We start from the raw sequence: 16,174 nt of genomic DNA, 5'->3' as shown, positions 1-16,174 counted from the left end.
TCCCCATGGCAATGTGAATAAAAACTGTTCCACAGATGCTTTGCACTGATGCATGAACACAACGAATAACTTCAACAGGATCCACCCTGGATTATTACAGTTTTTGCAATTCTAATTTGATTTAAAAAAAAAAAAAAAAAGCCTATGACTTAAGGAATTAGACTTTGTTGTTAATATTCACATTATCAGTTTCTTGAAATAAAGCAGACTACTTTGTTATTAAAATTCCAAATATATAAAATGAGACAATATTCTTCAGTAAGTGTACATGTCTATAATTCTTTTATATTTCTATAATGTCTTTGCATCAAAGAGGTGGACCTGTTTTTAGGCAGTAGCAAATGTTTTTATTAAATGATTTCATTTATAATGGAAGTCACATTCATACTTTTACTCCATGGTGAAATAAAGTTTATATCTCTTGCTAAACAAAATGAAGCCTGTGAAGCAGTTTTTAACAGGGTTCAACCACAGGCACATTCCCAACCACTGTTAAACTTGTCCCAGCTTCCCAGAGACCCCCCCACCCCCGCCACAGCCGTCTATCTGGTTGGGTTCCAGCCCTCCCCATGCACCAAGAACACTTTGGCAATGTCAGTTTCAGGGTCTCTCAAATTGTATCTTATCACTCTCAACAATTCAAAGCTAAGGGACTATAAATCTCTAAGATGTTGCTGCTATTAAGTTTTGATTATTAACATTTACCTCTGTTTTCTCTGAGTAGGAGATGAATAAATTTAAAAATTGCTTATTTACTAGTGGCTTGCCAAGGGCAATTTCTCTTAAACTCCTGGAATTATTGAATTATGATAACATTATTTAGAAGTTTAATAATCAGGGCACCTGGGTGCCCCAGTTGGTTAAGCATCTGACTCCTGATTTTGGCTCGGGTTATGATGTAAGGGTCATGGGATCGAGCCCCACATCCAACTCCATGCTTAGTGCAGAGTCTGCTTAAAATTTTCTCTTTCCCTCTGCTCCCCTTCCCACTCACATGCTCTCTCTCCCTCTAAAAGAAAATAAATAAAATAAAGTAAAAATATTTCTTTAAAAAAAGTTTAATAATCAACTCAATCCTTTGTAACTTCTACAGTGACACAGACCTTTAGTTCCACAGGATTATTAGGAAATGTTCTCTCAGACATTGTGGTCACATGGTGTCTAATCCACTGAATGAGGTAGTTCACCATATTCTGGTATTCAATCCATTTGACTTCAACATCCTAAAACAACAAAATGACAGAAAAGATCCATATCTGCAGATAATAACAGTCATATCTAACACAACTTAGAGGTCATTCTGTGAATTTCTATGTCTTTCAGCAGAACAGTCAGAACCAGCTCAACATCTTCTCACTCTCTACCCAGTCCCACATAAACAGCTTTAAAAACATGCTAGCAAACATTTGACAATGAAGAGTAGCCTAATGAGTGCTACTTCTGATCCAGAGATAGTGGCTGACTGGGGCACTGTGTTAAGAAGGCTTCTGAGGCTGCATCCAAATGCATCAGGGAAGAACACTGCGATCATTTTGGGGTGTTTTCTGGGCACCCAGGAAGAGGGAGTAATAGTGTGGACAAGCCAGGTTAGCTGCCATTGTCTAGATCTAAATCCACTGTCTATCTGAAACCCAAAGATCTATATAGAATGTAGGAAAGTAGGTAGGAATGAAAACTATAGGAAATGTATATGATAGGATTACTCATTAAACAAACTTTAAAAATGGAGTAAACTGGAAGGCTGTCACCTGCTATGTTCAATTAAGTATCTGATGAGTGTTTATTATGTTCAAAGCATTGTGCTAAGTGTTACAATAAGAATTTAATACTTTAAGAAATAATACCTTTTACCAAAGAGTCACTGTCTAGATGGGGAGGCAAGAGAGTCGTAATATAAACAGCTAATCAAAATGAAAAGCAGTATTTAATTAAGTGTTGAAATACCTGAAAGAGGTAATATACACTAAGGGTTGAGATAATAATTGGGTAAGCATAAATGTGCCTCAAAAAGGTCACCAAAGGATTCTCAGGAAAGGCAGTCCCTGAGCAGTTCTGCAACAACCACTAAGTAATTCTTTGGTGGCAGGGGGTGGGGTGGAGGAGGGAGGATAAAAGATAGGGAGTCCCGAGTGAGTCACGAGTCACGACTCTGAACTAGATAGAAATGCCCTGACTACAAGCAGTCTGTGTTGAAAGACTACAGCTAAAAAAGTAGGTAAGCAAATTAATATATACAGAATTTTTTTTAAAGATTTTATTTATTTGACAGAGAGAGAAAGAAAGAGATCACGAGCAGGGGCAGGCAGAGGGAGAAGCAGGCTCCCTCTGAGCAGGGAGCCCGATGCAGAACTCAATCCCAGGCCCCTGGGATCATGACCTGAGCTGAAGGCAGAGGCTTAACTGACTGTGCCACCCAGGCGTCCCAGCATACGCAGAATTTTAAATGTCAGAATGACTAGACTGGATTTCACCTTACAAGCCAATATATAATCATTGAAAATTTCCAAGATAAAGACAAAACGTTTTAGGAAGATCAATTTGATGACAATGTGCAGTACTGTTGGGAATGGGAAGAGATGGAGATGTTGCAAAAAAAAAGTTGCAAAGAGCTGTCGTCCTAGTCCAAGTGTGAAGGGATAACAGTTAGGAACAGGGTGAAGGGAATGAGAAGGTAAGACAAGGAACGGCTGCAAGAAACCCTCTCAAGCAACACTTGACACTGACTTGTTGGCAGACAGCACAGCAGGGGATGAGCATGGGAGCAGGTTACTCAGGGATCAGGAGAGGATAAAGCCCTGAGAGGAAGAAGAAGATGAAGAGAATGGAAATAAATTTAGAAACAAGAGCACACAGAGGTGAGAAAGAGACCGAAAAGAGAGCTCACCAAGATGAATTCCAGAATCTTCAAAGTAAAATAGGAAAAAAAAAAAAAAGAAGAAGAAGAAGAAGAAGAAATCTGAGAGAAGGGGAGAAGCTCAGGGTAAAGGGGTTCATCTTCAAATTCATAACCCCTACAGGGTTTCCTGTTCTCTTCCAAAAATGCCTAAGTACATGTTCATAAAACCACTACAACACACATGGTTGAACTGAATCACACAAATCTTTGGGAAACAGTAGACATATAAGGAGCCCAAAACTCCCTATACTGGACATCCCACCCTGCTTACTAAGTAGCTCTGGTAGTTTGGCAAAGACAAATAATCTTCCTCTAAATATCGCCTTTAAATCGGAGAAAGAATTCCTAGCCAAGTTATTTCATGAGATTATGAGAGTCGATAACATTAAAAGTGATTTCAGAAGTTGAGAAATTCTGCATACACAGAAGGATATCAAACACTGCCAATGTAAAACAGCAGCAGGTTAAAAATGAAAAACTCCAAAATTCAGTGGTTTAGAGCTTTCATTTATAAAAGAATATGTATGGCCTACTTTACTTATGACAAAGAACAAATTTTGTTTTGGAGTTATGCTTTAATTAAAATGGTGGAATAGTGTCATGAAAATGCAAACAGGGCTGGCTTATTAAATAGCATCTTAACTCAAATTCTTTAAAGAATATTTGATATTGGAGTACCTGGGTAGCTCAGTTGGTGAAGTGTCTGCCTTTGGCTCAAGTCATAATCCCAAGGGCCTGGGATTGAGTCCCATGTGGGGCTCCCTGCTCAGAACGGAGCCTGTTTCTCCCTCTGCCCCTCCCCCTGCTTGTGCTCCCTCCCCCTCTCTCTCTCAAATAAATAAATTTTTTTTTTTTAAAAAGAATACTTGATATTTAAATACTGTAAAAAGCTTTATCAAATAACTCAGTCAACTGGTCATTACTGAATCAGCACCTTCTAGGATGGAAAAACCAATACTCACATTTGCACCAATACCTTCGCCACCTTCAGGGACTTTGGGAAATGCATCATAGAGAGATGACACGTAAGTTATTACTGATTTTTCATCAGGTGAGGAGACATCAACATCTATAAGCAGCAACATAAAATTATTTCAAATGTTGATAGATTCCTTTTAATCAGACTCTCATGCCAGTCTATACCTAGTCAGGACAACAGCTCACCTTCAGGATCCAGAAGTCTTATAACACCAATTTTTTCTGCTACATAAAAAGCGTGCTCTAAATTTGCAAGGTTGCTTTGAACAGCAACAGTATTCATGTCTATCAGGTCCGGCCTAGGAAAAAATTCACCATAATTAATTAAGTTTTCTCACATGCGAATTCAACATTACACTTACATGTTGACCTATTTACATAACATTTCCGCAAATACTAATATTAAGCTTGGGTTGAAATACAGAGATTTTCATCAAATATTTAACATTGCTGACTTCTCTCAGAAACTCGTGGATGCCAAAACCAAGTACAGGGAGGAAACTGTAAAAATTAGAATGTGTATGATTTTTTACAAAGTCTATGAATTCCTCATCATCAAATATATATGAGTTTCTGTCCCATTCAACCTATGTAAGCTCCACTATTCCAAGAACATCCTTCCAATCCAACTAGCATCCTATGTTTCTCCCCAAACACGAAGGTTTATGCTTTAGTTCAATGCCACATCAGTGGCATCCACCATCCAATAGACAGGATGCCCTTTCCTGTCACTGTTGTCCTCTCACTATTCACTCATCTTTAGAAGCAGAGATCAAGCTCCACCTCCTTCATGAAGCCCTCACTAATCTTCCCCAACCTCATTTTTCTTTCTGTTCCTTGAATTCCTTACACTCCTGGGCCGATGCTCATCGATTTGACATTTAGAAGAATCACATACTTTCTTGCCCTATTAATTCACTGTTTAATGTACATGCATATCTTGCTTTTCACCTCTCAGTCAGCAAGAACTACGTAATAATAAACTTTCGTATTTTATCCTTCTGCTGAGACAGAGTGGCACAGAATTAGCAGACAGTATATATCTATAGATAAGTTGGTAAACAGGTTGGTTAATTCTGAGTCATAAATGAAAGACTAAAATAAGCACTAGTTTGTATTTTCCCCAGACTGCATATGAGCACGCCTGTGTACACGCATGTGTGCATGCGCACACACACATTTTCATATGCCAGACTTCAACTCTTTCTAATTTGTGAGACTCCCGTGATACTCTAAACTACAGGGATAGTTTAAAGCTAGCTCTGTTTATATACAAGATTGGAAAAGACTTCCCGAGTACTCCTTGTAGAGAAAGAGGCAAAGCAGTTGGTTGGAAAATTAACACAAGGCCAAAAGCCAGTCAGAAAACATTCCTCTCAAAGACAAAGCATTAAAAGATGCAAAAACAGATGTAGAAATTGTAAAACTCAAAAAGAGTGGTCCCCACCCCAAAATCACTGACTAAGAACCAGCTCATCAAGTTCTAAGGACAGCTCTCAACAAAGTCCACAGACATTCTGGTTTGCTCAAAATAATCATTTGGGAACTGCACAGGAGTGGGAGGACTCTGAGATCGTGGGGGAGGACTGACATGTAAATTATTTTGAATACTACTTGGAAAGCTGTTCACAGAAAAAACTCTTTGAAAATATATTGTCAATTTTAGGAAGGTAAGCAGCAAGTTGTAGTCTTCTATTATCTGCTGAGAAAGCAGACCTCCAAAGAAATCTACTTATAGTTTTATAGCACTTTGAAAACTGTGCATACCCTTGAGACCTAACTACCATGACCTACCTACCTATTTCCTGGGAAATTATTAGGAAATTCGTTAATGTTTTTCACAGGCACCAATATGATCACTTAAAAGTGATCCTACATTTATTATAGGACCAGTAAATCTACTGACAGCAATAGAGGTAAATGACATATCTCTAAAAACAACGTTTTTTATTCACACAGAAGCATTCTGAAGAATCTGCCCACCTCAAGATTACTAAACAGGTGAATATAAGTCTAGACAAAAACAAATACCTGAAGTTCAAAAAACTGTTTTGCTTCCGTAAAGTTCACACATTTTGAATAAATAAAATCCAGCCTTTCTGAGTTTATCAAACCTCCCAACAAGAAAGGGCTCGTTGTTATAAGAACCCTGCCATTAGCAAGAACGTAAACACTGAGTAATCCCAGAGGGAATGAATAAAGTCATTGAAGAATCAAGTTTTTGACTAAGAGAATAAAACATAAAACTTCCTTCAGCATGACATAGTCCTTTCAGCACAAAGGCAGTTGTATAATACACTGAGTATGGATAAGTCACCTCTTTTATCGTGACATTTAACACTTTAATGGAGCAAAAACCGAAGTGGTGTTCCTCTGTGACACTGGAGACAAAAGTCAGCAAAAGGGAAAAAAAAACAAAACTGTAAAACCACCATGAAAAACTAACAGCCTGAAAGCTCTCAAAATTCTGTCCCTCCTTGAGCTCACATCCTAGGCCTTCAGTCATGTTCAGTCTTCCAATCTGCCTTTCCACTCTGTGTCCGGAGCTTCTGGGAGAGGCTTGTGCTATGACATGTCTCTACGTTTCTTCCTCCTTACAGTCTCACTGGGATCATATCACCTTTAAAAACTTCAGCTATTTTCCACCTACAGAAGGTTTGTATTTTCTTTGAAAAGCTTTTATTTCAGTTTAAGATCTCCTTTTTGTGGAGCCTTAATAGGAAATTTCATTCCCATTTTTAGGTCTGACTAACCAAAGTCTACCATGTGGCAAACATGGACAAGGCGGCACCCAGGTTTCTGTAATGCATTAATCATTGTAATTTCCCTATTTTCTGCAAACCTGTCAAAATCATATATTGTAACACCCTGCCACTGAAAGTAATATATATTAGTCTTTTATGGGAAAAGGGTCATTCTAACTCTTAACTTGTGTTATTATTCTACGATAACATAAGCTTTCCTGAATGACTCAATCTTCACATGTAACAATTTTTTAAACATACATCTATATCCTATGTTTCTTGCATAAATGATTAAAAACAGCTTACAGAGAAAAACACAAGAAGATACCACAAATTCTATGGTGCAAGTATAAAACTAGGATAAGGCCATAAGACAAAATGAAAAGCCAGGCCAGAAAGTGCAAACTACTTATAAGCATACTTAATGCCCTTAATTTATTTAAAAAATATAGGGCCAAGGGGCACCTGGGTGACTCAGTGGGTTAGGGCCTCTGCCTTCAGCTCAGGTCATGATCCCAGGGTCCTGGGATTGAGCCCCGCATGGGGCTCTCTGCTCAGCGGGGAACCTGTGCTGCCTGCCTCTCTGCCTACTTGTGATCTCTCTGTCAAATAAATAAATAAAATCTTAAAAAATATATACATATAGGGCCAAAAGGTATTAAAGTGGCTATTGCCATAATACAAAATAATTTTGGATTAAATAATTTTGGATAAAAGTAATGTTTATCTTTCATACAACACCCATGTTAAGAGTATTCTCTCTAGACAAAAAAATATACAATAGACTACACAAACACATACATATACAAAACCACATGCACATACACATGTATAATGTATATGTATGGATAGGTATGTATGCATTTATGTACAGATTTATAGTATGTATATGTTTATGTATATATGTATCATGTATATGTATGTATACATTATGCATGCATATGTATAGTATAGGCGTACCTCATACAGATAGGTATGTATGTGGATATATATATTATTTATTAACATATATTAATATATTTTATATATGTTACCACCCACACTGACAACCAAACTAACAGAACATGAAAACTGTAGATAGGATTCTGAGAGAAAATTTGATATATACAGTGTTATAAATTGCTGAAGATTAGCACAAGAAACTACCTAAGGCTTCCACATTTCATCATGCCAACACTGAAATGTTCAACTACAAGGAACTACAAGGAATATGAAACAACATCAAAATACCTGGAAAGAATGTACTTAGAAATGGCCTTTGGAACACACCTGAAGGGACACTGATAAAAGTTAGCTAAGAGAAGAATGCATTAGTGCAGATACAAGAGTAACAAATTCTGAACCAAAAATGTGATAATGGCTGAAAGGACAGATCTAATATCAATAGTCACTGTCCTAATCGGGATTTTTTTCAAAGTATGCAAAATTTATTTAAATTCATAGAGTTTACTTGATTGTGTTGGCTCTAGACGGACACTCAATAATTATTTACCATATGGATACAGACCTAAGTTCTGGCTACCCAGGATCTAAACTCTCTTCCTGTGTTTGGGAAATTTTCCGTTTTAGGAATCATGAGAGAAAGAGAGGAGCAGAGACCATTTCCCAAAACAAAAAAAAAGGCATCAGGTTTTCTTTTTGTCTCTTTCCTTTGCTCAAGAAATAAATGCCCACTACATATCTCACCCCTACACATGACACTGGCTGATCAACTCATATTCTTCCCGTAAGACCTGGTTTTCTCTGTTCCCAAATGCTGTCTACTATCTTTATTTGAGTATTTACTACAATTTGTTACAACTATGCACGTGTCTGTCTCTCACAATGAACAGTGGACTGCCTGAAGGCATAGTCTGTGTTCTATCCATGTTTATAGCTTTAATATCTAGTATAATGCTCAGCACATGAATGTTTGAGAAATGGTTATATAATAAAGAAATGAAAGAGCTTTGAGAGCTGGAAGGTACCATCTGATACCACTGATTCAAATTCCTGGAGATATTTTCCATCCCAGGTTTGTACCTTTCCTTTCCTTTTCCTTTTCATTAATTTCTACAGACAAAGCTACCACCTATAGCTTCCAATCAGGATTCCAAATCCTTGTAAAAATCCACAAAGAATAGGACACGATGTCATAGCTTCTCCATGAACTAAACACACATCTTCCTGAGGTTTCCTAAAGGCCTTTCTCTGCTGAAAACAATCTGGAAAACAGGCATGCACTGAAAACAACCAGCAAGGGATATATCATAAAATTTCAAAAAGCGTACGTTACTGCTTCTAGGTGTGAGTCCTCCCTTCTAATGCTCCCATATGCCCTCAGCTTCAGCAACTGGTAAAGTTGCCAGTTGGAATGACTAATAAAATAACAATAAACAACTGGGATTAATATGTAACAATAACTACTATGTGGCAGGCAATGCAGTGAAGCCTTCAAAGGCATTATCTCACTCTTCTCAACAAGGAGATGATACAACTTAAATAGGAACACAATCTGATAAGGGACAGTCAGGATTCAAACCCCCGTGTGTCTCAACACAAAGCCTGGGCAATTCACTACACTATGCTGGCATTATAAACTGAAAACATGCACCCTGAAGCTGCAAATTCAAGATAAAGGAAACACCGAAGGATGTATGCTTCTACTGGTGGGGAGGATGATACTGATCATGGTAATATAACCACAAGGGAGTGTGTATGTGTGTCAGTGTGTACCCACATACTCTGGAAAACAAACTGTGAGGAACGGGATATAGTTCCAGACTGTTACCACAACAGTACTCATCCATATATATGACACCAATGTTTCCCATACTTAGCGTGGTTTTAGGTCCCTAATCTAGACTGAGAGAATATAGGGAGAGGCCCGGTCATCCATACTTTAACAAGGTTCTCCCCTCCCCCAGGTGATTTTTTTCAGACAAGTCTGGGAACTAAATCATCTTAAAATTCCTCTTGTCTCTAATATATCTTTCATTTTCTTTCAAAATTATCCATATTCTGCTCTGGCAAAAAAGAAAGAAAAGAAAGAAAGGAAAAGAAAAATCCACCATACTATCAGATAATTATGTATCAAGACCAAGACAAAGCAGACACAAACACAAACATGCCTACTGCCTTAGACTCTCACTACAATACAGCAAACCTTTTCCCTCTTGTTCTGTACTGATTCTTATTGCTTAAATCTAGAGGAAAAAACCTATTTAGGATTAGGGGAGGATGGAGACACATTTCACAGCGGCCTAACTCTGGAATACACCGTAAAATGATGAAGTTTAGAAAAGACTGCATTTGGTATCAGATTTTTTTAATCAAAATCAAAACCACGTAAACTTTGTGATTTGAGATAACTGATCATTTGAAAGGACACTGAGCAACAATTTTATTTCTCAAGTGAAAAAAAAGAGAGAGAGAGAGAAAGTAGAACGATGGCTGCCAGCAGCTTGGGAAAAGGGGAAGAGTTCTGAGGATGGATGGTGGTGATGGTTTAACAATGTATTAACATACCAAATGGTAAATGTTATGTTATGCATTATTTTCCCACAGTTTTTTAGACGTTAAAAAATTTTAGAAGATAATTTTTACATAGTTGAGAGAAAAGGCTCTACTGAGGTAGAAAAAAGTGGCAGGGCTGTGATTCAGGTGTCTGGTAATTAAGTCCTAACTTCCTCTCTGAACTGTGAACACACATCCAGAAACCTATGTCTCAATTCTCTTCTACAAAAAGTGAAAATAAGGAATCAGAGAAAATCAGGAACTACAAGAATCATCTAGAATTCCAGTTATCCCTTAGGGAGTATCTCGAGGTGTGTGGGGGTGAAGGGAGGGCATTTGGGCTGCCATAGCCATGAGGTCTTAAGAAGCCACCTGATTTGCCCAAAGTCTCAAGAGAAGATTCATGTGAAAGTACTTGTGAAATGAATACACATACACGGGTGGTTAAAAAGCATTCACTGGCATGTAAAGAACAATGTAATAAAAATGTCAGAAAAGGCCTCACTTGGTGCTCTGGTATGCTATTATAAGTAATTCTTTCCAGTCAAGAAACTAGCAAGTTCATTCATTCACTCAATATTTAATAAGGATCTACTATGCGCTGGGAAGTGAGGCATTAAGAATTTAAACACTGTGTCTACGGACAGCTCAGAATTCCAGAGGGAGTTCAGGAGTAAACCAGGAGAAAACCTGGCAGAAAGAGCACCCAGGCAGAGGGAAAAAGTGTGCATGTGCTCATGCCTGAAGGGTGTGTGAGAACAGGACCACTGCAGGGGAAGGGAGCCCATAGCAGGAGGACACATGGTAAGAGACAGCGGGATGGATGAGGGGCCAAGATGATGCAGAATCTCATGAACTTGTTCAAAGATGCTGAATGTTTTCCTGGGAACTAGGGAAAACCGGTGAAATGCATTAAGGAGGATTACAGGAAACTAAACGATCAGATCTGAGGTGGAAGAAATCTCAAGGGGTGAAAGTATTCCCAGAGAATCCAGGTAGGGAAACCAGAGTGGCTTGCTAAAGAATGGGGCAGCGGCAGAGTGAAGTTCACAGGCCAGGTGCTATCTAGGAGGTCAAATCCACAGACCCGATGGGTGAGGGCACAAATGAGAGTCAACTCAGAGAGCATAGAAGGTCAGCAGGCAACCCTGAAAAACTCCCGACATGTACTGGCCTTGTGGCTGAGTCTGCAGACGGAGCTGAGCAGAACAGCCCATGAGACAGGAAGGATACCAGGCCAGTGAAGGGTCATAAAAGCTGAAGAAAAAGAATAGGGTTTCAAGAAGAAAAGAATGGACAGTAGGGTCAAAGACTGAGAAGAAAAAGGAGGCCTGAGAAATGTCCACTGGATTTAACCACATGGAAGTCATCCATGACCTCAGAAGAGTTTGGGTGAATTATGGGGCCAGGGGCCACATTAGAGTTGGGTGAGGAATAAACACGGAGTGAAGAAATGAATATGGAAGTACAGACAACTCTTTCAAGAAGTCTGGCCTTTAAGGAAAGAAATGATGCAAGGCAGTAGATGGAAAAAAGCACAGAGTTAAGAGAGAAGCTTTGTTTGTTGTCTTATGAGCAAAGAGGCTTTGGGGTGCTTAAAATCGAAGGAGAAAGATTTGTGGAGACAGAACAGCTTAATGTAACAAGAAAGAAGGTGTCTGAGGCAATGGCACAGCTGGGATCCAGAGCACAGGAGGAGGGGTACAGGCCTTGGATGGGGGAGAGGGGATTCATTGCTTTATCAAACAGGAGCAAAAAAGGGCCAGGAAAGATGCAAATGAAGGCAGCTTGGTGTCTTTGGCAGCAAAAAGAAAGACATCTCACTAGCTGGCTTCAGTACTGCCTGAGAGCTGGAGTACAGATCACCAGTTGCCAGTGAGGGAGGAAAAGGCAGTGTGAGGGAGAGTAGGAGTGAGTTAACATGAGTAGAAAAAGACTGCTGGTCGGAACCATTAGAAGCCGGTCACAGTGAAATGAATCTTTTCTGATTATATAACTAGTATATCCTCGGCAGCATGCAAGAACTGAGAGGGATTCTGTGGAAGTTAAAGTAAAATAAAATAAAAACTAAAACAAAAAAAAACCCCTCCATTTACCTAGAGATCAGTCTTAGAACAACCTCTGTACTCCAGAACACCACGCACCTCCTCACACACCAAGCAAGAAGCCAGGTGTGTCACTCAACATTTGTTCTTTGATAGATCACCCAGTAACAATACGCATTAAAATGCCTCACTGATCCTATGACAGCAGAGCAGTTGCCATAACAAATTCCTGTAGATGACTGTCGGGATTAATCATGTTCAGGCTTAGCACGTTCTTACTGTTCTTATTGGTGCAAAAAGCCTCTCACCTTGGCCCCCTCCCCTCGGTAGAAAAAAAAGACCTGTAATATGGCCTTCACCTCTCCCCAGCAAATAAATGTGAGCGTGTAAGAGATCCACCCACAGTTTCGTAAGTGGGTGTAGATATTCCTTTATGCTCATATTTGGGCACATATTGTTCAAAGAAACAAAGCCAGGAAGGTAATTTTCCCTTTTCTCAAAACTAGATGCCTCAATTTATTTCTAATTTTCTTCGTATTTTTTTCTACAGAATGAATCTCTACCAACAAGACAGACAGCAAAGAATGAAAAACACCATGATACAGCAAGCTTCGTTAGTACTTCAAGACTGGACTCTAACATTGGAAATTAAAAGATCCCTAATGAATTACAAGTCTCAGTTAACAGAGAACAATTAACACCATAACAGCCTCATACACTTTAACAAATACAGAGAACAGTACTGATACTGATAGACAAGTAATTTTTTCTATACCTATATTTTAGTGAACTTCAGTAAACCTTAGTCACTAGGGGATAAATACTCCCCCAAAAGGGGATAGCAAACAGATAGACCTCTCAAAGAAAAAGAGATGGATAGCAGACATGTTGGCTACTCCTGCAACATAAGGGAAATCTGAGTGTTAGAGAAGGGTAAGAGAATGCCGACAGGAGCCCAGAGAAAAAGCATATGTCAGGTTTCCAAGGAAAGGGAGTCTTCCATCAAAGCCCAGTTCCTCTTGCACTGTATGGTCATGTGTCCTGTTCTGAGTGGGTCAGCAGCAGCACACAGGGAGGAAAGGAACCTGACATTTATTACACACATCCTAAATCTCTGACATTGTGACAGGCATCTTCTCCTATGTTATGCGATATGTTCTGATATGTTATCTCAAGACGACCCTCACTGCTGGCATTCTAACTTTTTAAATAATCATATCACTCTGAAATCTGCCAACTTATTTGATCATTTTCCCCCTAAATTCCTAACACATACATGCTTAGACAAATAGCTCACATACCAAACAAACAAACCTAAGTGGCACATAGCTGAAAATCTAAAAAATAAAATAAAATAAAATAAAATAAAATAAAAACAATTTTATGCTTAAAAGCTTAAAGAATTATGAATAAAATGATAAATGTTAAAAGAACAGAAAAAAATGAATGGGATTTAGATCTGCTAGACTGCAATTAAACAAGAAAGGGAATGCTTCTCAAAGGCATCATGGAGGTGAAACAGTGCAGAAGGAGTAGTTTCAATGCTGTTCTTCTCGCAGACAATTCAGATATGGGTCTTAAAATTTTAAATGCATTATCCTTTGACCTAGAAATTCTACTTCTAGGACCTTATCAAAACAACACATTCACACATCTACACAAAGAAACATACAAAGCCCAACACTTTTTAATAGCAAAAAACATAATGTCCATCAATATGATGCTATTAAATAAATTATGTTACAGCCATACATTAGAATACACTGCAGTATTTTAAAAGAATAAGGGAAACCTAATTCTGCTGGTATGGAAAGATATCTAAAGTAAATTAAGGAGAAAGAAAAATGCAAAATAACATATATGCCATTATCTCAACTGTGTTTTAGAGAAGATTATAGTAATGCTCAAGATTAGGTACTTATGTAAGTCATACCTCAGCAGAGTTGACCCTTCCCTCCCACCACCACCAAAAAAAAAGTGATAATATATGCGCAGAAAATTTCTGTAAGAATATGAAAGAAACTGAACAGCTGCCTCTAGGGAATGGGACTGGGAATCTGGGGAAAGAAATCAAATTTCAATGCATACCCTTTTATTTTATTTGAATTTTTTATTATGTTAATGTACTACATTTTCTGTTAGTTGCTTTTTTTATTTTTAATCACAGATACAACAAAAAGAAGGGCTGTGGCAAGGAATATTTATTGTAGAAATTGCTATAAAATGTACCAGCCTTTCAGAGTGAGCTCTGAGAATTCAACTGTTTTGAGTTTCTTTGATAAGGTAATAAACAATTTTATTTTGTCTCACAAGGTGAAATACTTGGCGATTGTTCAAAAAATTAGTAACTTTCAGGGCTCTGTGTCTATGCCTAGCCCATGGTCACACACAAAGCACCGCCCGTACCTGTGTGGTGTTTCCACAAACACATACACACCCTCATACCTCAAGGTTCTGCAGCCTAAGGGCAGACCTGGTTCTGAAGGGAAAAAAAAAAATCACCTCATCACCACCAATCCAACTTCCTATGGGAACATTTCAGGCCCTAAAGGGCCTCCTCCCAGTATTAAACCAGTCCAATCCAGTTTAGCTTGTAAGGTGTGACTGAATCCAAGCCTGTGGCTGAATCACAGGCCTCCAGGCCAGACTATTAAACAAGACTCCCTCCAGGGCCTTAAGTTGAATCTTCCCAATTACAGCATTTTGAAACATTTCCTGTAACAAAATATGATGGTCCCAATAAATTCTAATTCAAAATGCAAACAATGAACAAAATCACTGCTATCCAACTATAATCAGACAGGTGAAAAATATCTGGCTGCCTAATTAGAAAGTATTTAAATGGTGTGCTCCTGATACCATCTATTTCAGAGAAGTTGAGTCTTACCTGAGTGATATACTTAAAACTTGCTTGTGAAAAGGCAGCCAGAGGTCTCAAAAGGAAATTTACATGAATGAACAGCAGCATAATTTAAAAACAAGACTAGGACTAACAGATGCTAGCAAGGAGAAACAGTCTCTCTGCAAAACACATCCCCCCACCCCAACACACACGCATTTCAGTCCTGACATACTTAGCATCTTTCTCTACCACACTTCAGGCTCGCCTGGCTCTACCACACATTTTGCACTGTTCTTTCTGGCCTGTGGGCCCACGTTCGTGTTCATGCCTGCTCAGGCAGACGTGTTTTCACAGTGAGCGATGCTGTTTTGGAACTTGGCTTTCATCAATGTTCTAGGGCAGCTATCTACGTGCGGTGACTGATAAATTAAGACAAGGTGGGGGCTGAATTTCAAGCTAGAAGTCAGAGCTTTATTTCTTTCAAAAAAAAAAAAAAAAAGGAAAAAAATCAATTGTACTATGATGCTTGAGCACGCTCTTAGATCAGAACACAGAAAAATCAGTTGAACCCTCTGTTTGGAACACCTGCTGTGAAGAATGTGTGCTACTGACGGGAATTTAAGTCCTCTATATCCAGACTCTACCAGAGTGATTAATCCATGAGAGCTTAGAATCCCGTGGCTGTGGATTCTCAGTTAATTCTACTTCTCTTGTTTTTAAGCTACTTAGTCATCGAATGCTTTTGTGACATCCTTTTGATCCAAGTCCATCAAATCCAGTTTTCCTTATTATTCTTTTCAATGAAAATTAAGGTTAGGGTCAAGAGTGAGGCTTATTTACCCAAGATCTCTTACCAGTTGTGGTTTTCAGTGGAAAGATTTTAATATGCTTTAAAGAAACTTAAACTATACAAACAAGTACAAACTAGTACAACTATATGGCAGTTTAATTATTTGAATTCTTTGCATTAAAAACTGAACATAACAGACAGACATTCCTAGAAGGAATTAGGAACAGGTTCCTAAGACAGAATTAATAGAAAACCACGGTTTTTGCATCATTAACCTATATATTTATTTTTAATTAAAGTATAGTTGACATACAATGTTATATTAGTTTCAGACATACAACATAGTGATTCTACAATTCTATATATTACACCATCCTCACAATA

General features: G+C 38.4%; 1 protein-coding gene across 2 annotated transcripts in view; it reads right to left on the bottom strand.

Annotated features, from left to right (window-relative positions):
* Positions 1–16,174, bottom strand: part of LOC111152327 (dystonin) — a 474,965-nt gene that overhangs the window by 171,423 nt on the left and 287,368 nt on the right. For both annotated transcript variants that reach the window (XM_022510820.1, XM_022510821.1), the window contains 3 exons: positions 4,061–4,173; positions 3,859–3,965; positions 1,104–1,223 (listed from right to left, as the gene is read on the bottom strand). In XM_022510820.1, coding sequence (XP_022366528.1) covers positions 1,104–1,223; positions 3,859–3,965; positions 4,061–4,173 — 340 coding nt within the window. The remainder of the gene's footprint in view (positions 1–1,103; positions 1,224–3,858; positions 3,966–4,060; positions 4,174–16,174) is intronic.

This window comes from Enhydra lutris, unplaced genomic scaffold (genome assembly GCF_002288905.1).
Source record: "Enhydra lutris kenyoni isolate GAN:26980312 unplaced genomic scaffold, ASM228890v2 scaffoldscaffold28, whole genome shotgun sequence".
Classification (NCBI taxonomy): domain Eukaryota; kingdom Metazoa; phylum Chordata; class Mammalia; order Carnivora; family Mustelidae; genus Enhydra; species Enhydra lutris.
Note: the sequence above shows the minus strand (reverse complement) of the source record. Positions and strands in the feature narration are given on the sequence as shown.